The 26,760-nt window shown below is 36.3% G+C and overlaps 2 protein-coding genes and 1 long non-coding RNA gene across 4 annotated transcripts; 2 read left to right on the top strand and 1 right to left on the bottom strand.

The window, feature by feature from the left end:
- Positions 1-374: 374 nt before the first annotated feature.
- LOC131434769 (pyruvate dehydrogenase E1 component subunit alpha type II, mitochondrial-like) lies at positions 375-2,525 on the top strand. Of its 2 annotated transcripts, XM_058601859.1 has the most exons (4): positions 399-533; positions 668-875; positions 1,052-1,114; positions 1,177-2,525. In XM_058601859.1, exons 2-4 carry the CDS (start codon positions 783-785, stop codon positions 2,254-2,256), a joined length of 1,236 nt encoding a protein of 411 aa, XP_058457842.1. In that variant the 5' UTR covers positions 399-533; positions 668-782; the 3' UTR covers positions 2,257-2,525. The 2 variants fall into 2 exon arrangements, with proteins under 2 accessions (XP_058457843.1, XP_058457842.1); XM_058601860.1 differs by lacking the exon at positions 668-875 and having other exon boundaries at positions 375-533.
- LOC131434767 (putative fatty acyl-CoA reductase CG5065) lies at positions 2,513-26,760 on the bottom strand. The gene is made up of 6 exons (XM_058601858.1): positions 26,481-26,760; positions 26,093-26,398; positions 15,723-15,808; positions 14,221-14,775; positions 14,036-14,161; positions 2,513-2,807 (listed from the first exon to the last, which is right to left on the bottom strand). Exons 1-6 carry the CDS (start codon positions 26,718-26,720, stop codon positions 2,570-2,572), a joined length of 1,551 nt encoding a protein of 516 aa, XP_058457841.1. The 5' UTR covers positions 26,721-26,760; the 3' UTR covers positions 2,513-2,569.
- On the top strand, positions 3,796-4,666 carry LOC131434770 (uncharacterized). Its single transcript, XR_009230387.1, has 3 exons — positions 3,796-3,884; positions 4,201-4,342; positions 4,407-4,666. It is a non-coding gene; the product is annotated as an uncharacterized LOC131434770 (long non-coding RNA).

A 26,760-nucleotide genomic window follows, 5' to 3' on the forward strand; every position in this document is an offset into this window, starting at 1 on the left:
AATTGTAGAATCGAAAAAACAATATATTGAATCGTTGAAAACGAAAAAAAATCTTGTCAAGATACAATAAAATGTATTGTAACTAATCTAATTGTGAATCAATTGTTTATGCTGTAAAATCAAAGGTTTATTTTTTTACGGGTTGTTTAGAGAGCAAAAAAAACGGTCGAACCTAGTTCAGCACTATGAAAAAAAAAACACAAAAATTGAAAATCGGTATTAAATTCTACGATAAAAGAAATATCGGTATTTTAAAAGAGCATATCTGTATTACTGTATCGAGTCCAAAAATCTCTGTGAATACCGATAAATCCAAGATAAATCGGTATAGTTGGCAGCATTGGCCGGCGCACACGCAGGAAATACATTTCTGACAGTTCTTTCAATCTTCAAATTCACAATCAGATGCGGTTGCGTACCAAAACAGAGTGAGCTGATATTATTTTGCTTTTCCAGTTATTGCTGCTACTGTTTCAACTATGCTCTCCAACGCTGCTAAATCCGTCATCCAACGTGGACTGTTTAGGAACCTGGTAAGTACAAGCGAATTGACACAGTATCGCGCTATTATTTATCTACTTTTCGACCTTTTCCGGTGATGGTTAACCCAATGACCTCTCGTGTTCCGCGATGTTTTTTTTTCACACTTAAAATATCTGCGTAAAAGTGATTGCATAACAATATAAAATTATTCCGACACGACTGATCATCTGCAGATAAGACTTACCTAGTTTAACTGAGAATCAAACAGCTGGTCGAAGGAAGGTCAAATTGATGTAAACATGGGACTATCCAAGTGGGTACAAAACTTACTCCGGAAAGGGTCCTGTTCCAACACGGATTTGGTATCGAAATCAGTTGGTGAAAACTTGAAGGTGGTTGAATTAATTGCGTTTCATTTGATTTCGATTGTTTTTTTGAGCTTGGGAATAGAGCTATCGTCATAACAAGAAGCGGTTATGTTAGCTAATACAAAACTGCATTGAGTTATGTTCTGATTGTAAACACCTGGAAAGTGCAATTTTCAAGGATATTTGTTTATTTTTTTCAGAAAGTTGCCACTACTCAAACTAGCAAGAATGGATATGCCACCGAAACGACTTTCGAGACAAAAGTAAGCATCCGAGTCATCTTTTGATATCGCGAATAAGTGTTTTTTCCGATTTCCCTTTTCAGGAATTCAAACTTCACAATCTAGAACAAGGTCCTGCTACAACGGTCACCGTAACCAAGGAGGATGCTTTGAAATACTACGGTCAAATGTATGCAATTCGACGAATGGAAACCGCTGCTGGAAATCTTTATAAAGAGAAGATAATTCGTGGTTTCTGTCATCTTTACTCGGGACAGGAGGCATGTGCCGTTGGTATGCGTGCTGCTATGCGCCCAGAGGATTCGTGTATTACAGCGTATCGGTGTCACGGGTGGACCTACCTTATGGGAGTTCCTATTTCGGGAGTATTGACTGAGCTAACGGGAAGGCAGAGTGGCAGTGCTCGCGGTAAAGGCGGTAGTATGCATATGTATGCTCCCAATTTTTTCGGCGGAAATGGTATCGTCGGTGCACAAGTTCCGCTAGGAGTGGGAATTGCATTTGCCGCTAAATATAATGACACAAAAGGTGTTTGTGTTGCAGCATATGGCGATGGAGCTGCTAATCAAGGACAGATATTTGAAGTATACAATATGGCCAAACTGTGGAACTCACCATGCATTTTTGTTTGCGAGAACAACGGTTACGGCATGGGAACGAGCGCTGAGCGTGCGTCTGCCAATGTAAATTATTATACACGAGGAGATACAGTTCCCGGAATTTGGGTTGACGGCATGGATGTATTAGCTGTCCGGGAAGCGACTCGTTTCGCTATCGAATATTGTAACAGCGGTAAAGGACCCATTCTTTTGGAAAGTGCCACTTATCGTTACTCTGGTCATTCCATGTCTGATCCCGGAACGAGTTATCGCTCCCGAGATGAAATCGCCGAAGTTCGTCAAACTCGGGACCCAATCACGTCTATGCGGGAGAAAATTCTTAATTCTCAGCTCGCAACACCGGAAGAACTGAAAGAAATCGAATCTAAAATACGCGGAGAGGTGGAGTCCGCTACCAAGTTAGCCAAGGCAGACAAAGAGATTTCCGTCGACGAATTGTGTACCGACATCTATTGCAAACCAGATAACACTACTGCTATTCGAAACATCTTCCCTCATGCGGAGCTGGAACATAAGCGTCTGGGAAAAGCTGTTAACATTTGAGATATCATAGCCTACACACACAACAGCATGTATTGCAATGTTAACATTTAAAATCTCATTACTGTGAAATGGAAGTTTCGCTTTGAAAGCATTGAACTCAAAAATTATTTATTCAACAGTAAACTACAGCAACAAAAAACATTCGATTACAAAACGTGAACGGGTTCATGAAACGGGCATTTAATTTTAATTTGTTGTCTAGTCTAACCCCGCAATTAATTGGTTCTTTCATAAAACGATGATAATAAAAAAGCGATTTCAAAATAGGACCACTTCCGCAAAAGAGTTTATTTCACATTTTTTTCTCTCCTGATTATCGACTAAACAGCATCAGATTCTTGAAGAATGAACTTTTCCAAAGCACGTACACCGCCAGTAGGCCCAAACCAACTTTCAGCAACCGATCGATCACCATCAATCTATGTACCTTACGGATAGCCTGGGGCAGTGTCTCGTCTGGATCATTCAACAGATAACGCCTCACACCCAACCAGCAGTCATAGTAGAACTGGTCAACCCGCATCTCAGACAGGTGCCAACTGAAGTTGTCGCTAGGAAAAGAGAAAAAAACTCGTCAATAAAATGTCCTTGGTAAACCATGTAAACTTGCTATAAAACGAGAAATTAGGTATAGGAGAGTTCTAGTTCTAGATCCCTTAAATGCGCAATGTTATTTTAAAACGAAATACCGGAAACGTCTAAAATTTCGCATTCACGCGTCTCAAGTAAAGTTATATCGAATCAAGGAATGAACCATATGCGCCTTTGAGGGTTAAGAGAGCGTTATTATTATTTCTGGCATAAAAAGTGAAAATAACATCTCAAACATAATACATTCACAAATCGAACGGACTTCGATATTTTTAAATATCAATTTTTTTAGCATCTAACAGGATTTTCGCTTGAAATGTATTGCTTGACAATTGAATTAATAAATTCAAAATACAATGTGTTTTTGTATTTCATCAGCTTTTATCTAAACTTAAAAATTATAATTCCGAAGAATATTGATTCCCAATGATTGATTAACCTACACTAACGTGAACGCTCTCGTGAGGTACATTTGAAACCCCAGACCAACTTCAAATGGTACTAGCTCAGCCGGTCGAATAAAATAGAAATAATGCACCGGTGGAAACGAAAGAATGAACATCAGTTTCAACTATCGTACAGGTTATATTAAATCATATAACGGAGGCTTGCAGTATCGATGCGGCATTTTAAATGCATTTTGTTACATATTTTTGCTAGAGATGGGAAACTTATCGATATTTATCGATAACATCGATATTATCACGGTATCGACGATATTGATAATTCATAGCATTGAAAAAAATATCGATATTCGATATTGCAATCATGGAGTTAAGTAAAATTAAAATTTCGTATTTTTACTTCGCTCGTGTAGTTATTATCTAATATTAGCTATTTATTTCAAAAATAAGTAAATCAAATCTTAACTAAAATTGACTTCCTAAACACAACCCTTCTATAGAACGAACAGTACTTAATATTAAGTATTTTGTTAGCAGCGTGTGTACTAAGTAGTGAGCGAGCAAAGTGCAACAAGCGAACAAACAGAAACTTTTAAGTTTAACGATAGAATTAAACAATGGCGAAAGAATACAGTAAGTAATCCACACACGTCGCCAAGAAATATTCGACACGTCTAGGTATCAAGGTATCTTGATCGGGATCGCTAAATATTTTCTTAAAACGGGAGGAAATGCGACAATCCATCTTTAAGGTGTGTTGAAGAGGGATGGATTTTCTTCTGTTTTTAAAATAATTCAAAATTTATTTGGGATCCTGATAAAAATAACTCAAAGCGCGTCGCTGTTCCTTGGGCATGTCTCCAACAAAAAATACTCAAGTATAGTGCAAATAAACACTAAAGTTTTTATATATTCCTGAAATTAGAGACAGTATGACAATTTTTTTCAGATTCTTCTTCGCTGCTGAGCGACAAGTCGTGTGGAAAACAAGTACAGACAACTTTGAAAAATTTCGCTGTCTCTGAACGGCAGTCGGCTTCTGATTTACAAGAATTGGACGACGTTGCCAATAGTGCAGAAGTCAAAGAAAAGTATTTACATGTTAATTATTATTTTTTGCTGTTTTTATGCTGAACTTTTTTTTTTGTGTAATAGATTCTATCCAAAGTGCCGAAAGCGATCAGTCGTGTGGGACTTTTTCATGAAAATAAAAGAAAAAATTGTGTTGTTAAATGTCAAATAAAAGGGTGTTGCACAGAAATTCCTTGGAGTGGAAACACAGCAAATCCTAAAAGTCATCTACAATATTATCATTCCGAACGTTTGCGGAAAACTGAGTCACAGGATTTGAATATCACGGAATCCAGCACAAACAGCAAGGAACATGACAAGGAATCAGCAAAGTAAAAATTGACTTCAAGCATTTGAGAAAAAATAATAGTTAATAAAAATTATTTTATTGTAGACAAAAAGCATTTTCAAAAAAACGTAACAACACACAACTTTCGATGAGAAAGTACATAAAAAGAAGTAATTTGGCGTATAGCTCAAATTCTCAAAGGAGAATCGAGATAGACAAAGCTATTACTCAGTTCGTTATTAGATATCTACAACCTTATGTGTCATCGATGACCACGGTTTCTCTCAATTAATTCATACACTCGATTCGCGATATGCTTTGCCGAGCAGACGGTTTCTTCATGACGTTTTGCTGAAACAAGCTTACGAAAAAACAATGGAAAATATTGCAGAAATCATGATGTTGGCGAAGTGAGTCAATTATTCCTGTGATTGGTAAAATAATCATACCTAAGGTTTATTGTTTAACATGTCATCACAGACTAACAGACATGACAGTATGAGTAAATTCTTATAAAAAATAATTTTTCGTGATGCACTAGCTCCATCTATATTGTACTGCGCGAACTATTTTTACTAGTTGGTTTCCCCTCGTTTGTCAACACCGATCAGCTGCTTGCAGGGATGCCTGATTTCATCAAAATATTTGAAAAAGAATCGTCACAATAAATTATTGGATTACGTTGATAATATATTTAACTTTTTCGCGATGTTGGAATGTAACCATTTATTTGACTCAACGTTGTTCATCTAGACTATTTTTTATTGTGTTGGTAGTTTTCAACCGAAATTAAGTGGCGGCAGACCAGAAGCAAGTAAATATTGTAACAAAACAGGTTCGATTTTGTCTTTCGTTGGAGGATGAGAAATAGGCACAATTATGTACATAGTTTTGGCAATATGTATTAAATCTGCATGAAATTCATGAAATTCGCATGGACGTATACAAATCAATACATTACAGGTAATTCTGTATGAATGGCAACTCTGTTGGTAAATGAAAAAAATAAACACAGTCTAGATGACAGACAGGATGTTTTTGATAGGGTAACGTGGCGTCATCATGACACATGTGAGTACTGTCCCAAATAAAGAAATATTCGAAATGACCGTTAAAATGATTGAAGAATCTAATTTGAGTGTCCTGTCTGTTAGTCTGTGATGTCATCCTCTTTTACAGATTTATTGCCGTTACCTTTGACGGTTGAACTAGCCGTACAACTCAGAGCTACTTAACTGCAACAGCTCACTTTCTTTTCAATGGAGTGCTAAAAGTTGTAACTTTGGCTGTGATTCCTGAGCATTCGCGATCAACAGCAGAAAATTTGAAAGATCTAATTGTAAAAGTTATGAAAAAATTTCCGAAAATCACAGTAGTGTGTGGAGTGACTGATCGTGCCGCCAACATGGTTGCTGTGTGTCGCCTGCTACAAGTAAAATCGAAGAGTATAGCGGCACACAATAATATACCTACATTTACACATTTTTTCAGCTTAAAAATATGCCTTGTGGTGCACATACTATACAACTTGTTGTCAACGATGGCATTTCAAAAGCCAATGCACAAAACATGTGTCAAGAGATGAAAGAGAATTCGACAGTCGACAGTGACAGTGAACAAGAGTTGGCGGAACGAAAGCAAAGCCAAACAAAATTAGTGCAATCTGTACCAACTCGTTGGAATTCGACATTGATGCTCCAAAGCATTGCCGAAATCACAGACGCAATTTTTGTAGTGTTGATAAAATGTGGAAAGACGAATCTTGTTCTCTCACCAAACGAAGAAGAATTAATTCCGCAGATTATAACGATTCTGGAACCATTCGCTGATGCTACCCAAAAATTGAGTGGTGATTCATATGCAACAATTTCCTTGATAATTCCAACCACAAAGCAAAATGAAAATATGAATGAAAAACAAGACTTTCAAGAAGAGGAGAGGTCGATGGAAAATTTTGAGAAGAAAAAAAACCTGCCAAGATCGAGAACGTTGATGCAATTCGCCTTCTTCAAAAACTTCGATTGTCGACATTAAAGCGTATGATAGATTATGAGCATCGTTCAGCTTCTGCGTAAGTTGACTACAATCAATAAGAGAAATTATTTTCTATTTTTTTAAATTTTTATATAAATTGTAAAAACAATTCGTGCAGGATAAGCACCATATTGGATCCGCGGTTCAAAGAATACGTTTTTTTACAAAAGACAAACTACAATACTGCTGCTGAGAAACTTCGCCAGAAGCTCAAAGAAGAAATTAAAAAATCACAAGCAACAAACATAAGTTCTTTATCCAACCAATGTTCGTCCATTTCTGCAAGTGCGTCGCCGAATACAAGCAAAAAATGTTAAATCGCCAAATACGAAATAATTATCCTTTTAAATTTCTTTATTACCGCTTTTCTTGATTTTTTAAGAAAATTTTCTTTTATGAACAAAATTTTGACTCAGTCGTCACAAAATGTAATGCACGCTACGTCTCAGGAGATTGTGCATTTAAATAATTATTTACAAGAACCAGTTGCACCAGAGGACACAGATATTTTCTCTTACTGGGAAAATTACACAGCATACAAAGAGTTGAAATTTATTGCACAGCGTCATTTGAAAGAGTGAATTCAACAGCGGGAAACACCATAACGGATAGAAGGGCTCGCTTGAGTCCAGATTTAGCTGAAATGTTGGTATTCCTAAGAAAAAAATTTCAATTTTTGAAAATGTAATTTGTTCGGCTGGGAACCGAAAATTATTTTTGGCCTTCAAATATACTTTCTTGTTTTTTTTTTGTAATTTTTATTTCAAAAGTTAAAAATATCGATATTTATCGATAATATCGATATCGAACTGTGAAATATCGATATTATCGATAACTGATTTGGTTCGATATTTCCCATCTCTAATTTTTGCTATTTTACGTGATGTCTATGCATAATATCTGCTAGCCACTTCATAAGTTATGTGATTAACACATACACCCTCATTCTTGTTTACGTATTCGTATGCAATACGTTCGAAGGTGTTTCAAATTCGTATTACCGCTTACGTTCGAATCAACCACACTTTTAAACATTGTACATGTATAAGAACAGTGGCGTACTGAGGAACTTTGGCGCCCGGGGAAAAATAAGATTTGCCGCCCCCATCGTTGGTTGAGTGAGCAAAAAAAGTTTAACTCTACAGAAAGATGACTTGGACGAGTGGACGAGCAAAAAAATCACAAGGATTGGTTTACCGCCCCCTTAAAACGTTGTACCCGGGGCGAGTGACCCCTTCGATTATCGGACAGATTGAGTACGATATCGGCCCGATCGTAGCGCTCCAATCGGCCCGTCATAGGACAATTCTGCACCATTTGCATCAACCGCGTCAACCTGAAAGAACTTTACACTGAAATAAAAATCTTATTTATATTCATTAGGTTTGCCATATGAATCGTATGTAGAATATAATTTATAGAGGTTATATGGAAACTTATAATCTTTATTTAAAGTGTACGTTAAATCTAAATAGATGTTACCATAATGAAAGTTATAAGAATATCCCATATAATTTATATGGCAATCCGATGAAACCTAACTCGTTACATAATATATATTCATTGGATGTGTCCTATGAATCGTACGCAGATGGTATTCATCAATAGACATATGGCAACTAATGACCTTTAATGGAACTCTACATAAAATCTAAATGATGCTCAACAAATTTTATTCTTCATAATCTTTATGATATTGATAAGAATACCATATGCAAGTTATGCTATGAGTCGATAAAACTTAAGCCAATATAATTTTAATATTCATTACATTTTTCTATGGATCGCATGCTAATTATATTTAATAAGTCATGTGAAAACTTTAAAAAAATGTATTGGAAGCGTACATAAAATCTGCAACAAGGAAGAAAACGTGACACTGTTTTCTTGAGTCGAAGAAAATAACAGGAAAAAATATTTTAATTTTTTTAGACATATAATGAAATTCGTTTTTACGAAAGAATAGTAGTGAGTCGTACTGCTTGAAGGCGAAGAAAGAGTTGTGTCCTCGATATTCATTAACTGACAGTTTTTTAGGAAGTTCCGTTATTTTAAATCGCTAACAAGACAACTTCTTTCAAGGATATGCCCTAACGGACCATGAAATAAATATCCGGTACGTTTCATTACTCTGTCTAGTAAGAGGATTTAACTTTTTTAATAATAGTTTCGGGATCTCACTACTCCTCCGCAATTATCAAGAGGTGCTCCCTTATGGAACTGACGACTAGTATATTTTAAATCCTCGAAAAAAGAAGTAGGTTCCGATTATCAGCTATTCTTAGTGAATCTGATTGGCCTGGTAACAGTAAATATCCGATGAAATCAGCCAGTCCCAAAGTAAGTGTTATTGAAATATTAAAATAAATTTATATTATGAAACGAATATAACAATAAGTTTTTGATGAGACAATTATTTTTATTGTAGTTTTTAATTCCCTTAAGCACCATAATCCCAGTATTTTTATTTAATTTGAGTCATATACGTATCACATGTTCAATCAAATAACATAGCAATCATACGATCTATATATAACTGCTATATGGAACTGGGATGACCTCTATCAAAAGTTATATTTAAATTTTCTAAAACTAGTCATATGGTATAGATGAACCTATCTATATAAATTCGAAGTGAATATAATATGCGTTTCATAAATTGTTTCAATGTATGCTGTGTGGATATCTAGTAATGGTTATAGCACAGACTAACAGCCATGACAGTATGAGTAAATTCTTATAAAAATAACTTTTTGTGATGCACTAGTTCCACCTATATTGTACTGCGCGAACTATTTACTATCTGTACACCCCTTGTGTTATGTACAAGTTTTTTTACAGGTTGATTTCCCCTCGTTTGTCAACACCGATCAGCTGCTTGCAGGGATGCTTGATTTCATCAAAATATTTGAAAATGAATCGTCACAATAAATTATTGGATTACGTTGATAATATATTTAACTTTTTCGCGATGTTGGAATGTAACCATTTATTTGACTCAACGTTATTCATCTAGACTATTTTTTATTGTGTTGGTATGTTTCAACCGAAATTAAGTGGCGGCAGACCAGAAGCAAGTAAATATTGTAACAAAACGGGTTCGATTTTGTATTGCCTTGGAGGATGAGAAGTAGGCACAATTATGTATATAGTTTTAGCAATATGTATTAAATCTGTATCCTGCATGAAATTCGCATGGACGTATACAAATCAATACATTACACGTAATTCTGTATGAATGGCAACTCTGTTGGTAAATGAAAAAAATAAACACAGTCTAGATGACAGACAGGATGTTTCTGATAGGGTAACGTGACGCCATCATGACACATGTGAGTACTGTCCCAAATAAAGGAATATTCGAAATGACCGTTAAAATGATTGAAGAATCTAATTTGAGTGTCCTGTCTGTTAGTATGTGGTTATAGGGCGCGCCAATAAATTTGACTCAGACTGGAAATTTTATTCGTTATATGAAAATCTTGTAAAAATAACGTCAAGAAGAGTTTTATATTTGTTAAACATGATGTTGAATACACTTTGTAGTTATCATTGGAAATGCTAATAGTGCCAAATCATTAGAATATCATATAATGTGAAAATGAAAATTTAGTTAAGTGTAGGTTTTCACTATGTACCGCTAGAGTAAAAGAGCAATACCAAACAAGGCATTTTCGAGCCGACGTCTTCCCGATAGCGTGACATCAGCCACTTAGTTTTTGTTCTGTTTTGTAGAGGTTTCAACCTAAAGGTCATTCACCTCTTCGGGCCACAAAAACCTTTTGTTGGGATTGGAAATCAAACACCGTGACTGTTAGTGACATGTGTGCCAAGTGTCCCATCAAAATATTCATTATGCCCCGTTTACACTTCTGCTGGCTGCCAGCATGCTGGTGTAATTGTACTGCCCTCTTAGGAAAAAACGTTCAACTGTGGTCCAATGATCCAAAGTATTAGACCAACGAAGGACCACCGTTGAACGTTTTTTTCCTCAGAGGGCAGTACACTGACACCAGCATGCTGGCAGCCAGCAGAAGTGTAAACGGGGCATTAGTGTTTAGTATACACACAGAGACAAAAATTGTAAAAATAATCCAACGAATATTTTTGTTGAAATTTTAGCATTAGCATTAGAGACCGCCCGTGTGTTGCTACTCCGTTATTGATCTGGACCAATTGAGATTGCAAAATGATTTTTTGAAGTAACATGTTTGGGAATAACACATTGTTTCACACTGTGCAAACTGTATTGAACCATGCATGCTGATCAATACCGACGCCGGCCACGTCCGAATGCAGATCTACTTGGGAGGGAAAGGATTGTTAGTTCGATGCATGTTGCTACTAAGAACCGAGGAATCCTCTGCATTCCCACTTGCATCACAGGAGAGGATACTTTGTTAGTAAATGTTTTAATAATGTTATCATGTGTTTATTGCTCTGGGTAGCCGGCTACCAAGAATGTTTTAAAGTGTTATCGTTTTATGTGTTACTTTGTGCTGGCAATATAATGCACGAAACAGTAAATCTCCGAAATTGACGAAACTCCGGACAGCCGGCTGTCGAGTATGCAGTCACTCGTTTATGCATCTACATTTCGCGTTTTTTTTAGTCATGCAAAAAAAACACATGCGGATTGATAAAAAAGGTAGATACAAAATAAACGAGCGAATAGGATTTAGACAAAAAAGTTGATTCATTGCATTGAAATATTCTAAACAGTTATTATAAAATCATTTTAAATCACCAAACAAAGGTCAACAGATTTCACACGCGTCTTGATTCTTTATTATTTCCGCTTTATTATTTTAATTATTTATTAAAATTATTAATTGGTTATATTAGTTGATCTGGGCAGCCGGCTACCGAAAAAATATTAATTTACTGTTTGAAATATTAATATCAAGTGATTTTTACTATGTTTTCAATATACCGATATATGTTATCTCTGTTATTAACTTTGTAATATAAACGGATTTGCGCAATGGTTGATTTTTATCATTCATTTCATAATCCTGAAAGACAATCAATAACATGGAAGAAGAAATCATTCCTAATAAAACTTTTCTCCGAAGCTAGACGGAAATTGATAGGTTGAATAAAGAGATGATTTAGTAAAATAGAGCAATCAGAAGTAAAACATTGAAAATATCTGATAACTGAAAGGAAAAAGAAACTCCTGCAATTGTCACCTTTTACGACATGGAAGCAGGACCCCAGTGGATCTATTCTTGGTTCATTTTTTTCCGCCGGATTCCACACGGCATCTAGGCTGGTACAGTCCGGAGAGAGCAAATAGGTACTATCAATCTCCTAGTGGACCCCAGCCCTTCCAACGAATATTTTTGTTGAAATAGTGACAAAAGAAAATCTGATTTTATGTTGCAAATATTGCTACTTGAAACTAGAAAACATGATCGTTCATATCTCTCGGTGGATTAGTTTGTTTCAATCAATAGTTTGATAAAAATTACAAATATTTTACTTGTGCTTTCTTGTCAATCTCTTGACAAACAATTTCACAGTAAATTCAATTTAAAAAAATAATTTCAAATGGATCGAACTCTAGTTGAAGTCAATAATTGTAACACTTTAAATTCACAAAACCTTTTAGTTGAAATAAATTTCCATGAAATTAGTTATTTCAACTAACGCTTTTGATTGTTGAAACCATACATTTTTGTATGATTTTAGGAATAAAATGATTTCGATCAAACTCGTTTACAAAGTAATTTGTGATACTACCTCTATTTGTTTTCAATTTCCTAATATACAAATATTTTAAATTTTAGATTTTTTCTAGTCTTTTAGCCGTTTTGTCGCTAGACGGTCGAATTATTTACATACCACAATCAAGCCCTGATTTTTTTAATTTTATAGCATCTAAAGATTCGGTGCTCCATCAGTCAAAATAGAGATCCTGCATGAAATATTTTTTGCAAAGAAATTGTGTTATGTAATGTTATGCATTTTTCAAAATATTCCCAATTATCGATACATACGCTTGAATTATTGAAAATCCCCTAGGAAATTAAAGAAGTAGATAAACGTTATTTATAAAACTTGTAAAAAACTTTATCCGCGGGAGATAAAAAAAAGTGCCCTGGATTATTCTCGCGGGAAAAAATGCTCTTGTTTATTAGAAATGAAACTGTTACGGTTCATTTGAACAGTAAACTTAGTTATATCAGTACACAAATAAGATCATAAATAAATTGAACCTATTTCTATCTTGAAATAAAGATACAACCGGATTGAGTCAACACGGATATTTCGATAACGTCAATTCAACTTGGGTTGACATGTAATAAAAAGTAAGTTTATTTCAACAACAAAACAATCATCGAGAGAAAATAATTTTTTTGTTTGATTAAACCAAAGTTTAGATTCAAATCAAGCAGTGAGTATTTTTTATATTCAAGGGTTCTCCCTTAAATTGGTTGGTTGGTTGGTTCAAAACAATCATATTCTAGCTTAAAATGAACATAAATCATATTAAAAGTTCTAATTGTTTTGTTATTTTAAACATGCTCCATTTCTCTGCGTGTACGTCTGTATTTCTGAAGAATTAAAAGTGCAAGTTATTCAACAAAGCAGTTCCATTAAATATAGCAAGTGTTTTTGATTGGTACAAGTTTCTCAAAGAGGGTCGGGAACGCGTTGTCGACAAACCACGTCCAGGAGAGTATTTATTTGATTATCGAGGTGTCGTGCACTCTAGCCGACCAAACTGTTATTTGAGTGTTACGCGTCCGGAATTATGAGTGTTATTCAACTAATACCGTTCCGCAATCACCGTATTCTCCTGATTCAGCTCCATGTAACTTCTGGCTATTCAGCAAACTCAAACAACCGTTCCGGGGAAACCGTTTTGAGTCAATTGAAGACACCAAACGTGAACCGCTTCGCGCAGTCAGAGGCGTATCGAGAAAATTCGGCGCCCGGGCCAAAAGTATGATAACACAGAAAGTTCTTAACCAACATTAACATCCAGTTAAATATTAAATATCAAAAACCATGGAATAACCAAGGTAAAGAATCAATTATGTTTTTCAAAAACGTGCCAATTTATGATTTTTTAATTTTTTTGAATTTTTCGAGGTTCAACTAGAACACATTTTTTATGATCATGCTCACACCAAACCAGAGGATTGGATACCATGGCGGCCATTTTGAAAAATGCTTATTTTTTAAACGATTCCTTTCCTCCACTTCTCTTTTAAAAAAGCTTCTGATCAAGATTCAGTAGGTTACATGTATCGCTCCCATTAACAGAAACTAGAAAATGTTGCATTTAAAATTCACGTTTTAATATTGAATAATTAATAATCATTATAATTGATATATGTTTCGAAAGAGGATTCTCGAGGAAGGTAGTAAGCATACTTACACATCTTCGCCTCGTAGATCATCCCGTAGTGAGCGAACTCGGTTTGTTTGGAAATCCCACTGATTGTAAGCAAAATACCGCAGGGAAGCTTGCGCGAGGAATACCTTACGTTGAATTTTTAATAAACTAAAAAAGAATGTTTTAATTTCACTACCATCATTAAATTTTTCCGAATCTTATCTTACAATGTTGATTTCCCGGTCAATAAGCACAGTGCATCAACCAACAACGCGGGCAAAATATGGACAAGCACCACCATCAAATAATACTTAATTCGCCACGTAGTTGCAGATCCGCCGGGAACCCACAGTAACCGGTTGGTCACTAGCTTAGTCATGTTCGCTTTACCGCAGTCTAGTACCTTCTGATACTTCCAAGTATGTTCACCTTCTACGGCGCTATTGTACACGGGAAGGAAGTTCCTCCGAAGGGTTTCCTCTTTGGTTCCACGCCGCCATGCTGCTAGAATCAGTTCTTTGATACAGATATCTGCTGGAATGGCATTAATGCTATTCTGGAGCGGTATTAAATCCGTTCGCACGACACCTGTTCCTGCTCCCACTAGCATCCCGGACGGTCCGTTCAAATTATCAATCCATCCGACCAGGGGTTCATCGATAGTGTTCACCACCACCGATGGGCGGAAAATGACCAACGGTAGTTGATCTTGATATTTCCTGCACACCTGCTCGGCCAGACCCTTGGTGAAAGTGTAGGTATTGGGGGAGAAATTGGTAACCCTGCAAGAACAATATTTTAGTCAATATGCAAAGCTTTGTCGCCTGACAATTTCACCCAAAAGCATCTTATTCTTTTAGCCGTTTTTAATTGAGATTTACTATGACTCGTAAGAATTCAAATAGAAAAAACTAAATGAATGACAAAACTACCGTAAGAGTTCAATTTTCTATAAGTTTTAATTTACTTAACTTTTTGCCTTTCTCGTATAGAAAGGTTATGCAATCTCTTGAAAAACCGACTAGTAAAAAGTCTCTCTCTCTCTATCGCATCGCAATCTTTTCTAACCGACAGTGAAAATTACAATATCTATAAACTGTTCACTACATTTTCAAACACTCGCCACAGAGAACAGACAGCTAGAGCTAATTTCTCAAAAACGGTTTAAAGCATACAAGCATCTATCATTCAGTAATGTGTTTCAACTTTTAGTTAAAATTTGACAGTTTAGAAGTTTTCTCCTCCTTGTCAAAACCAACTAAAGGTAAAGATAAAATTAGTTATAATAGTTAATTTGTTAATCATGAAAAATGGAAAAGTTTTGCATTTTTTAGTCATTGTCTATAAAAAAAATAACCAAGCAAAATCGATACAGTAAAAAGCTACTTTGCTTGATGTGGGCACATTGAACAGAAATTCAAACTAGAAAATATAATAAAAAAAGACTAGATCCAAATCACCACTATGTTCAATTTTACACCCATCTATTATCAAATTAAAAAAAGTTCAAAACGCTTGTGTCCATAAGCCCATAGGTGTGTCGCATGAAGTGTTTAAAAAAGTCATCAGTTAATTTAGTACATTCACGTATATTGTTGTAAATATTATGATATAAAGATACATCCGGTAGTAGTGCGCAATTTGCTTTCCAAGATTGTTGTCCTTAGATTGTAAGTAGAATCTTAAACATACCTCAGCATACTCCTATATCCATGGAAAAAACACTTACTTTTTAGTTAGAATGTCCAATACTTCATGATCAAACTTCAAAGCGCAATCTAGCATTTTCTTCCAGTCTGCTTTAGGTGGGTATAACTGTAATCGAAAACAGAATAGCAAAATATATAAGTTGGTAGGGCTATTGTACCAATAGTCATCTCATTAGTATTATTTTGCTGATTGCTCGATTTTCAATCAACGAATTGTGATAAAATCGGATACAATATATTTGCTTCTGCTCTAAGAAGCAATACTGTTACCGTTACAAAAAAGTGAGTGGGTAATGTCAGATAAATAACGGGATGACATGAATGCGAATAGAACTAATACGTTTTTTACACTTCCGAATATCTAAAATATTGTGTGAATTGTGTAAGGTTTCATTTCTATTTCTTCCAGAATTGTAACGGTGCACCTATACTAAATTACGACGAATTTCAATTATAAATAATTTACTAATTTTACACTAAAAGTTAGCTTCACAGGCTAGAATAAATTAAACGTGTTAGTTTTTACATTTTATACCTATCCAGTTTGTAACGCGAGAACGCAATGTTGGCATCTGCATCAAAACCGTAGTTCGAGCACGAGAAGGGCAAACATGCGTCATTAGCTTTTCTCATTAATACTCGTAGATACCAAACATTTTAGAAAACTGTAATTATCAATATGGCTGGTGACAGGCCCGTGCGCAGGGGGGGGTTTTGGGGGTTTTAAACCCCCCCCCCCCCCATGAAGAATTTTTTTATAATTAAGTTTCATGAACAATGGAGTACTTATTATATTAAAGTGCAAATAACTGGACAATTCATATTTTTTTATCAATTTTTTATCAATTTATAAACTGACATAATTTGAAACCCCTCCCCCCCGCGCACGATCCTGTCAGAATTCGTTTTACATTTTTGGACACCCCCCTCTCCCCTTGAAAACCCCCCCCCCCCCCCCCCCCCCCATGGATGATTCCTGCGCACGGGCCTGGCTGGTGATCACATACCTTGCGCTACCATCAATAATGATCAATGATATAAATCGTAATAAGTATAAATCATTATTAAATAGTAAGTACTTGATATAGTAATAAATAAATTAACTTGCAGGAAGAAAATATTGTATGAGTAAGTTTTTAACTTTTATGTGTTCCCTTTACCGAATTGAGTAAGAAAAGGCTTCTTCTTTTTCTTTTTCGATTTTTACACTTTTTCGTGATGATTTTTAGTTGAATTCGAAATGAAAACTCTGCAATATAGGATATGTAAGTTTGAATCTTCAAGTTTTTCGTATATACAGAACTAGCTAAAGTTTGACCTAGAACTTGAATGTAAGCTGATGCAATTTGCTGGAAACCAACCAGAAGCCCAATCTTGGTTTACATCCCTCAGGCTGGAGTGTAATAAAATGGTGTAAGTTGCTTGACATATTCATAAAGTGAGCGAAAATTCACAATTAAATTCACTGACAATTATAATGTCACCAAATTCAGTAAAAACCATTCAAGCGAAGAGGTTGTGTTTCGATTGTACTGGCTCGTGAGTTAACGGCTGCTACCGAGACAATTCTAAGCTTCAGGTAGTTAAACTGCCCATAGCAAACGCAATATTCGGGGCGTTTCCCGACTGGAAAGCTAGCAACGAAGGCCATCCCGTTCATACGCACAGAGGTGTAGAGACACAGAGGTGCGAGAGCATAGAAGTGACGAGTCACAGAGGTGCCATCGCATAAAGGTGCGAAGACGAAGGGGTGCAAAGGCACAGAGGTGCTAAAGCAACCCAGTGCTGATCTACCAGGTACCAGAATTTGTACGCTGCGTAGGATCAAAAGAGACGGCATATATCGCGAGGTGCTACACTGCAAGCATCGCATTTGATCGCCACCAAGAGCAAAAGCACTGTACCTGGGGTCAGGTACAGCAAGTGCAGTGGTGTTCACAACGACGGCAGAGCAACTGAGATAGCAGTAAACGACAGAAGACTGCCAATTGGAAACAGCAAAAGACTGCCAATTGGAAATCGTTGGAAGAGCTGCACGTCGTTCTTCACGATAAAGGAACAGAGACATCAGCTACAAGGTAGATTTAATTTAATTTATTTTTTATTTCTTATATCTGAAATTTTACTAAACATAAGTTTTTATTTTGGTATTATTAATTTACAAAAAAAATTTAATGTAATGGATGATCTCATGGAAGATCATCCGAATCCGATTCCGGATACTAGTAAAAGTTTAAATACTCCGAGGGCTAAACATTATCCACAGGGTACCACTGGGCCATGGATAGTCTATCTTCGAAAAAAAGAAAAGATTTTAAACTTGATGCAAATTACAAAGGATTTGACATCACATTTCTCTGAAGTTAAAGAAATCTGTAAGGTTAATAGAGATAAAATTCGAGTTGTAGTTAACGACTTGAAACAGGCAAACGATATTGTAACCTGTAAATTATTTGCTATTGAATATCGAGTTTACATTCCATCGAAGGAGGTAGAAATTGACGGTGTTGTGACTGAAGCAAGTCTGACAGCAGATGATTTACTTAAAAATGGAGTTGGCCGTTTTAAAAACTCCATGCTTGAGGGAGTTAAGATACTCGAGTGCAAACAATTGTACTCAGCATCTATTGTCGATGGAAAAAAGTCTTATCGTCCCTCAGATTCGTTTCGCGTAACATTTGCCGGATCTGCATTGCCTAGCCATGTCTATATCGATAAAATTCGTCTTCCTGTTCGGCTTTTCGTACCGCATGTTATGAATTGCACGAACTGTAAAAAAATCGGACATACAGCTACTTACTGTAGTAATAAGTCCAAATGTATCAAATGTCAAGGGCCTCATAAGGATAATCTTTGCGATAAAGATGTTGAAAAATGTGTTTATTGTGGGGAAAGCCCTCATGATGATCTTTCAGTGTGCGCTGCATTTAAGCTGCGTAAAGACAAAATGAAGCTTTCTTTAAAAGCACGGTCTAAGCGCACATATGCAGAAATGCTCAAAACGGTCATACATGTCTCCCCTTTGGAAACCGAAAACGGTTTTTCAAATCTTGCGGAGCCAGAGGAATCTGACTCTGACGGAAATAGTGAAGATACCTCGTTTGTCACTCCTCAAGGGTCTGTTAAGAGGAGATTAACAAACCACAAAATACCAAAAAAGACACCTAAAATTATACCTTCAAAAAAAGATCCCCGTGTTAAAGCTAAAAAGCCAAATTTAAAACCAAAAACTGTGCCTCCTGGTTTGTCAAATTCACAAACCAATCCAGGAACTAGCTCAAGAAAAGACAATAATCCAGTGGGCTCCATTTCACATTCACCAACAGGATTACTGAAATTTTCGGAAATTGTAGAATGGATTTTCGCTGCATTCAATATTTCTGAACCTCTAAAGACCATCATAACAGCATTCCTTCCAATAGCTAGAACTTTTTTGAAACAGTTATCAGCTCAATGGCCAGCTCTTACAGGTTTTGTATCATTTGATGGATAATTTATCATCCGCCGCAAATGATTCAATCACTGTCCTGCAGTGGAATTGTCGAAGCATCATGCCAAAACTTGATTCATTTAAAGTTTTGTTGCATAGTCAAAAATGTGATGTATTTGCTTTGTGCGAATTATGGCTTACATCAAACATAGCCTTAAATTTTAATGACTTTAACATTATGCGTCTCGACAGAGACTCCCCGTATGGTGGAGTGCTTTTAGGAATTAAGAAATGTTATTCCTTTTATAGATTAAACATTCCTTCGACTTCTAGTATAGAAGTTGTTGCTTGTCAAATAAACATTAAAGGAAAGGACATTTGCATTGCTTCGGTATATATTCCTCCAAGAGCTCAAGTTGGACAACGACAGCTTAATGAAATTGTCGAAGCCCTTCCTGCTCCACGTTTGATTTTAGGAGATTTCAATTCGCACGGAATGATGTGGGGTTCCGTTTACAATGATAGCAGATCATCTCTAATATATAATATTTGCGACAATTTTAGCATGACGGTACTAAATATGGGTAGCATGACACGGATCCCAAGACCTCCTGCACGTCCAAGTGCATTAGATTTATCTCTTTGTTCGACTTCAATTCGACTAGATTGCACCTGGAAAGTATTTCCTGATTTACATGGTAGCGATCATTTACCAATCATCATCTCAATTAGCAGTAACAAAGGCATTGCTAATTCAGTTAATATTCCATATGATTTGACAAAAAATATTGACTGGATTAAATACCAAAGTAATATTTCAAGTGTCTTAACTTCAATGGAAGAGCTTCCCCCACTTGAAGAATATGACTTCCTCGTTTGTTCGATTCTGGAGGCCGCAGAACAAGCCCAAACCAAACGATTTCTTGGTCCATCGTCTAACAGAAGACCTCCAAATCCTTGGTGGGACAAAGAGTGCTCAGATGCTAAACACGCGAAACAAAATGCTTTCAAGACGTTTTTAAAACGAGGAGGAGGAACTCCTCAGAATTTTGAAAAATTCTTGGTTTTAGAAACCAAGTACAAGAACATACTTCGGGTTAAGAAATGCAGCTATTGGAGACATTTTGTGGAAGGTTTGTCAAGAGAAACCTCAATGAGCACTCTTTGGAATACGGCCAGACGAATGAGGAATCGTAACGTAGGAAATGAGAGTGAGGAGTACTCGAATCGATGGATATTTGATTTTGCGAGGAAAGTTTGTCCAGATTCCGTTCCTACGCATAGCATTGTTAGGGAGTCTTCTTCAAATGATGATTCCATTGATAGCCCCTTTTCAATGATGGAATTTTCCATAGCACTCATGTCTTGTAACAATAACGCTCCTGGATTGGACAGAATTAAATTCAACTTGGTGAAGAATCTGCCCGACCTCGCAAAAAGACGTTTGTTGGAATTGTTCAACAAGTTTCTTGAGCAAAATATTGTTCCACCTGACTGGAGACAAGTGAAAGTTATCGCCATTCAAAAGCCGGGGAAACCAGCTTCCAATCACAACTCATATAGACCCATTGCGTTGTTGTCCTGCATCAGAAAATTGTTCGAAAAAATTATTCTACGACGTCTCGACACTTGGGTCGAGACGAACGGTTTGTTGTCAGATACTCAGTTTGGCTTCCGTAGAAATAAAGGGACGAATGATTGCCTTGCATTACTTTCGTCTGACATCCAAATTGCCTTCGCTCAAAAGCAACAAATGGCATCTGTATTTTTAGACATTAAAGGAGCATTTGATTCAGTTTCCATTGATGTTCTTTCAGACAAGCTCCACCAACATGGACTCCCAGCGGTTATAAATAATTATTTGCACAACCTTTTGTCAGAGAAACGCATGCATTTTTCACATGGCGATTTGGCAACAATCAGAATTAGCTACATGGGTCTCCCGCAAGGCTCATGCCTCAGTCCGCTCCTCTATAATTTTTACGTGAATGACATTGACAGCTGTCTAGTAACCCCATGTACACTAAGACAATTGGCAGATGATGGCGTGGTTTCAGTTACTGGATCCAAAGCTATTGATCTGCAAAAACCATTGCAAGATACCTTAGATAAATTGTCCGTTTGGGCTGTTCATCTTGGTATCGAATTCTCTGCGGAGAAAACAGAGCTGGTCGTCTTTTCAAAAAAGCATGATCCCGCGCAACTTCAGCTTCATATGATGGGAAGAATAATCGAACAGGTTTTGACTTTCAAATACCTCGGGGTGTGGTTTGATTCCAAATGCACGTGGGGAGGACACATTAGGTATCTGATAACGAAATGCCAACAAAGAGTAAATTTTCTTCGAACAATAACAGGGTCTTGGTGGGGTGCTCATCCGCAAGATCTAATAAAATTGTATCAGACAACGATACTTTCAGTGATGGAATATGGATGCGTTTGTTTTCGTTCCGCTGCAAATTCTCATATTATCAAACTTGAGCGAATTCAGTACCGTTGTTTGCGAATTGCTTTAGGCTGCATGCATTCGACACATACAATGAGTCTTGAAGTTCTGGCGGGAGTTCTTCCATTAAAAGATCGATTTTGGGAGCTTTCATCACGCCTGCTAATAAGATGTGATGTGCTGAATCCCATGGTAATTAATAATTTCGAACGACTAGTCGAGCTTCGATCTCAAACAAAATTCATGACAGTATATTTTAACCATATGTCACAGGAAATCAACCCTTCAAGATATATTCCTATCCGTGTCAGCCTCCTAAATGTACCTGACTCAACTTTATTTTTCGACACATCCATGCAGCGCGAAGTGCGTGGAATCCCGGACCACCTACGCTCTATGGAAATCCCAAAAATATTTTCAAGTAAGTTCAGGCATATTAACTCTGAGAAAATGTTTTACACGGACGGATCGCGAATGGAAGAAGCGACAGGGTTTGGTATGTTCAACAATAATGTTTCGGCCTCATTCAAGCTTCAAGAACCTGCATCTGTTTATATAGCAGAGTTAGCAGCAGTTCATTATAGCTTGAATGTAATCGTCACATTATCTCCAAACCATTATTTCCTCTTCACAGATAGTCTGAGTGCAATTGAAGCCATTCGCTCAAACGCTGCTGGCAAAAATGAACCGTTTTTCTTGGGTAAAATAAAACAGTGTCTGAACGACATATTGAATAATAATTATCTAATCACAATAGTTTGGGTTCCGGCTCATTGCTCCATTCCAGGCAATGAAAGAGCCGATATTTTAGCCAAACGTGGTGCTATTGAGGGTGAAATTTATGAGAGACCGATTGCTTTCAACGAATTCTATAGCGCGTCTCGCCAAAGAACACTTGCCAGCTGGCAAGCTTCTTGGGATAAAGATGATCTGGGTCGGTGGATGCACTCAATTATTCCTAAAATATCGACAAAGGCATGGTTCAGGGGACTGGATGTGAGTAGAGATTTCATTCGTGTGATGTCCAGACTCATGTCCAATCACTACACGTTAGATGCACATCTCCTTCGAATTGGACTTTCCGAGACTAATCATTGTGCTTGCGGCGAAGGTTACCGCGATATTGACCATGTTGTTTGGACATGCGTGGAGTTTCGTGATGTCAGATCTCAACTAATAAATTCCTTGCGTACCCAAGGTAGACTATCCAATGTCCCAGTTCGCGACATTCTTGCTTGTCGTGACCTTCCATACATGAAACTTCTTTATCATTTCATTAAATCCATTGGAGTTCCAATTTAAATTTTATTTTATGTTAAACTGTTTTCTCTTCCATGAGTTCAACCAATAGCCAACTATAGGATATTGAATATAAGTGGTGAACTGATACAAACAATCCTGAAATAGTTATAAGATCATGTACAAAATAAATGTATTTTATTTAATGTAATTTAAAATAGCAACTCGCTTGATAAAAACAGTGTTTAGATTAACTAATGAGTACCAACATACTAATATGATATTCGAAATGTATTAGGTTTAAACTACTATGTATTGTGGATGCCACGGCGAAGAAAAACTTATGTATATTGCCTATGAAATAAACGTATTTATGAAAAAAAAAAAAAAATTATAATGTCACCTAATTCGCAAATGTAACTTATCGAAATTTCAAGATATTCTACATTTTTTTAGAGTTTTTATTTATGTTAGATATCTTCAGAAAGATTTTTAAACATATTACAATCAATTGTGCAGCTTGCTCATGTTGCACTAGCAGTTATGAAAGTTCTGCAAAAATTTTCACATCGTCATGTAAAAAGGAAGTAACTATAACAATTGTGCAACTTATTAAAAAGGGAAGTAAAATATGTGAGCGAAATGACACTCTCCACAAGATAAAAAAATTATAATCCGGATTGAAAAACCATGTTGTCGAAAATATTTCTCTGCTGAGTCTAAATAGTTTTAGCCGCCTCATACATTTTTGTCAGTGTGTGAAGTTTTCTCCATTTTCAGAAAAAAATGACAATAAATTCAGAATTTCCAATTAAAATAAAATTGTGCAGGATAAATTTGAAATGAGCTCAAAACTTACTGGCATGAGAACAAAATTATCAAAAAATAGCAGAAATACAACATTGCATACGCATTGAAAATAAACTCAATCAGAAAACTTGTATATGGTTGCCCTCTCAGCAGGCCGCAGACAGTTTATTGGAACGGTTTGTTGTTGTTTTTTTTTTGCAAAGATAGTGTAAAAATTTGGTGTTACCTTCATATAGAAAGAATATTTGTTATTCTACGTGAAGTAGAAATATTATATAGGTACGTAGTGTTAGTTTAAAAAAAGTAAGTGGAAAAAACTTCATAAATTCTCCAGTAAAACTAATCCAACGGGGTTTCAACTCTTCATATATAAAATGGCTCAACAATGGACCTTTGTCTGCCGGGTTTGTCGAACGAAAAAAATGGCATTCGGTTAAACGGTCTGTTTCAAAATCGGCAAACGAAGATCCCGTGTTGATCTCCCGTTGAACGATTGATTGGACTTTCATTGGACCAATGATCCAACGTATTGGACCAATTAAGGACCACCGTTGAACGTTTTTTTTTCTAAGAGGGTTGCTCTTTGCTGAAACATTGACCAGACCTGACATCACTTTTAAAAGATAGAGAATGGTCATCAAAGCTTTTTTCGCAGGTATATGTTACCGCTTAAACAATTTGTTTGTGCAACTCCAGTACACGGGCTTACAAAAATCGATATCTATAGTGCGTATCACAAACATAGGGTGGGAAGGATGAATGAATATACTGCACTGTAGTTCAATTAAACAAATTCGATAACTTATAAAACGTAAAGCATTTCGTATCGCGAACGTGTTTTTCCTGAAATATTTACATATTCATGTTTCGTGTTATTTAGGTAATATAAAATATTGCATTGTATCAGACCCTGTCAGCTTGGAGCGAAGTCAATCTTCAGTTCAGCAACGCCATCGCACGGCATCACATTCAACATATCATGTCAATTGTATGGGTGCGCAACCCTGCTATTTTGGCGCGCACGAATTTGCATTTTTCTCCCCTACTTCTGTGTATAAGATTCGATGCGAGCTCGTCTGGGGGCGATATGCTCGCAAAAAAGGATGTTGCCAATTGTTTGTTCGGGAAATGTGAGAGCTGGATATCTTGTTAATATGATGTCTTTGATTGTATGAACCCATTTTTATACAAACAGTGTGTGTAGTGCGATCAATGCCATATTAGAATATAAAAAAAATCTTTTCTAGATTTATCAGGTTAATTTAAATAAATTTGATCAAAATGATCTGAAAATTTGTAGGAATGTGTGGAAATTTTTAAATGCATATTTTAAACACGATTCTGATGATTTTCATTGAAGAAGAAAAATTTTTTATTTTTACGAAAATCGGTGCACAACCATAAAAAAAACATTTATTTGATAATTTCAGGCGTACAATTACATGTTTCACCATAAAAATGTAGTTCAATGTCGATTTTTTCTTCATAAATAGACGAACGGTCGATACAATATTTAGAATTATCATTTATTCATATATAGACAGTTATTATTATTCATGCTCGAGAAATGAGCAATTGTTTTGTAAATCAAATGTGAAACTTATTTAATAGAAATGATGTGTGTTATGATTTTGTAAACATCAATGTAATACTTGTTTACATGAAATCGTTATTTCCTTGAGTTCGACAATCGTTTTGTCGTTGTTTTTAATGTTGATTTGTAATTTTTTTAATGTTGCATTTGTAATGTGGATGCACGAGTTTCACAATTGTTTTTCCAAGTTCATGTAAACGTTCGTAAAAACAGTGAACTGTGATGTGACCTTATGTTGATTTTCCTAGCCCAAATATATGCAAGAAAAATTATGTACATTCACAAAATATGATTATATGTGATCTTTCGAGTTGCATTGATTTTTTAGATGTTCTATTCAATTTGATTTTCTGAAAGGTCTCACAAACTAAAAATTAAAATTCACCCACAGCGGGTGTTAAGCTCGGAAATTAGGTAAACTGCATTCAAATTTGTATGATACAAATGTATGGGCATGATTCCAGCATCAATATCAGTTTTAATTATCGCATCAAAAATGAATTCACTTGCACATTCTTCAACTCAAACAATTTTAACAAATTTGTAATTATATTTTTTTTTAACTTTTCGTGCTCTTATATTTATATACGAAAGAAGATATTCATATCTCCGGATTCGAGTACCGGTTAGCGGTATCTTTTCCAGTTTTTTTCACGTTAGATAAGTCTAATCAGTCCCTTTTATCCGACCTTCTGGTTAGTTGGGACACTCTGCCATTAAATTTCATCCAGATGCGTTTCTTACTTACACGAGTGTTGAAAAATTATAAACCGTTACATGTATTCCGTTTTTCTCAAAATAGATATAAAATCTACTTCACTTTGCATGTCTTATCAGTTGATAGCCAAACTAAACAAATGGTTAAACTTACTCGTTCTTCTACATATCTCTGCTCCGGATTACTGTATGCCGTCGACACGTGAACCAGGGCTTTGAGAACCGGCAGTCCTTTGCAAATCTCAAAAATCTCTCTCGTTGACAACACATTAGTCAAAATGGCATCCTTGAGCGGATCATCGAACCTCACACTGGCAGCTAAATGGAACACAACTGAAACACTTTTCAACCGGTAGATGTCGTCATCAGACATCCCGAGTCGCAACTGCATACAGTCGCCGAACATGGGCACCAACTTTGCTAACGTGGCCGGATTTTGCATTTTCAGGCACTTGAATAGCTGTAAGATTGGATTTCAATTAACACATTTTCACGTTTCACATCTAGAGAAAAAAAATGCACAGTTAATAATTGTAACGCACTGGGTTGTTTGTCAGCTCCTGGATACGGGCGTCAGGCGTTTTGCCCTGCTTACAACGCATCAAAACAAACACGCGGCCAACGTCCGGGCAGCACCGAAGTAGCTTTTCGATCAACACTTTACCCATGAAGCCGGTACCACCGGTGATAAACACATCGGACCCAGCGTAGAACTTGGGTACTGACACATAGCGATCGCTAGAATAACTCACGGACATCGCAGTCTTCTGAAAACACACCATCTTTCAACGACCGAATCTTCCGGACTAGTTCCGGAAGCGC

This window comes from Malaya genurostris, chromosome 3, assembly GCF_030247185.1.
Source record: "Malaya genurostris strain Urasoe2022 chromosome 3, Malgen_1.1, whole genome shotgun sequence".
Classification (NCBI taxonomy): domain Eukaryota; kingdom Metazoa; phylum Arthropoda; class Insecta; order Diptera; family Culicidae; genus Malaya; species Malaya genurostris.

Excerpts from the sequence above, each read along its gene's own strand:
- LOC131434767 (XM_058601858.1), bottom strand. The coding sequence starts at position 26,720 with ATGGTGTGTTTTCAGAAGACTGCGATGTCCGTGAGTTATTCTAGCGAT. Across the intron at positions 15,809-26,092 it reads AGAGATATGTAGAAGAACGA|TTATACCCACCTAAAGCAGA; the intron begins GTAAGTTTAACC and ends TTTCGATTACAG. Across the intron at positions 2,808-14,035 it reads GATCTACGAGGCGAAGATGT|CGACAACTTCAGTTGGCACC; the intron begins GTAAGTATGCTT and ends CTCTTTTCCTAG.
- LOC131434769 (XM_058601859.1), top strand. The coding sequence starts at position 783 with ATGGGACTATCCAAGTGGGTACAAAACTTACTCCGGAAAGGGTCCTGT. Across the intron at positions 876-1,051 it reads CAGTTGGTGAAAACTTGAAG|AAAGTTGCCACTACTCAAAC; the intron begins GTGGTTGAATTA and ends TATTTTTTTCAG. Across the intron at positions 1,115-1,176 it reads AAACGACTTTCGAGACAAAA|GAATTCAAACTTCACAATCT; the intron begins GTAAGCATCCGA and ends TTCCCTTTTCAG.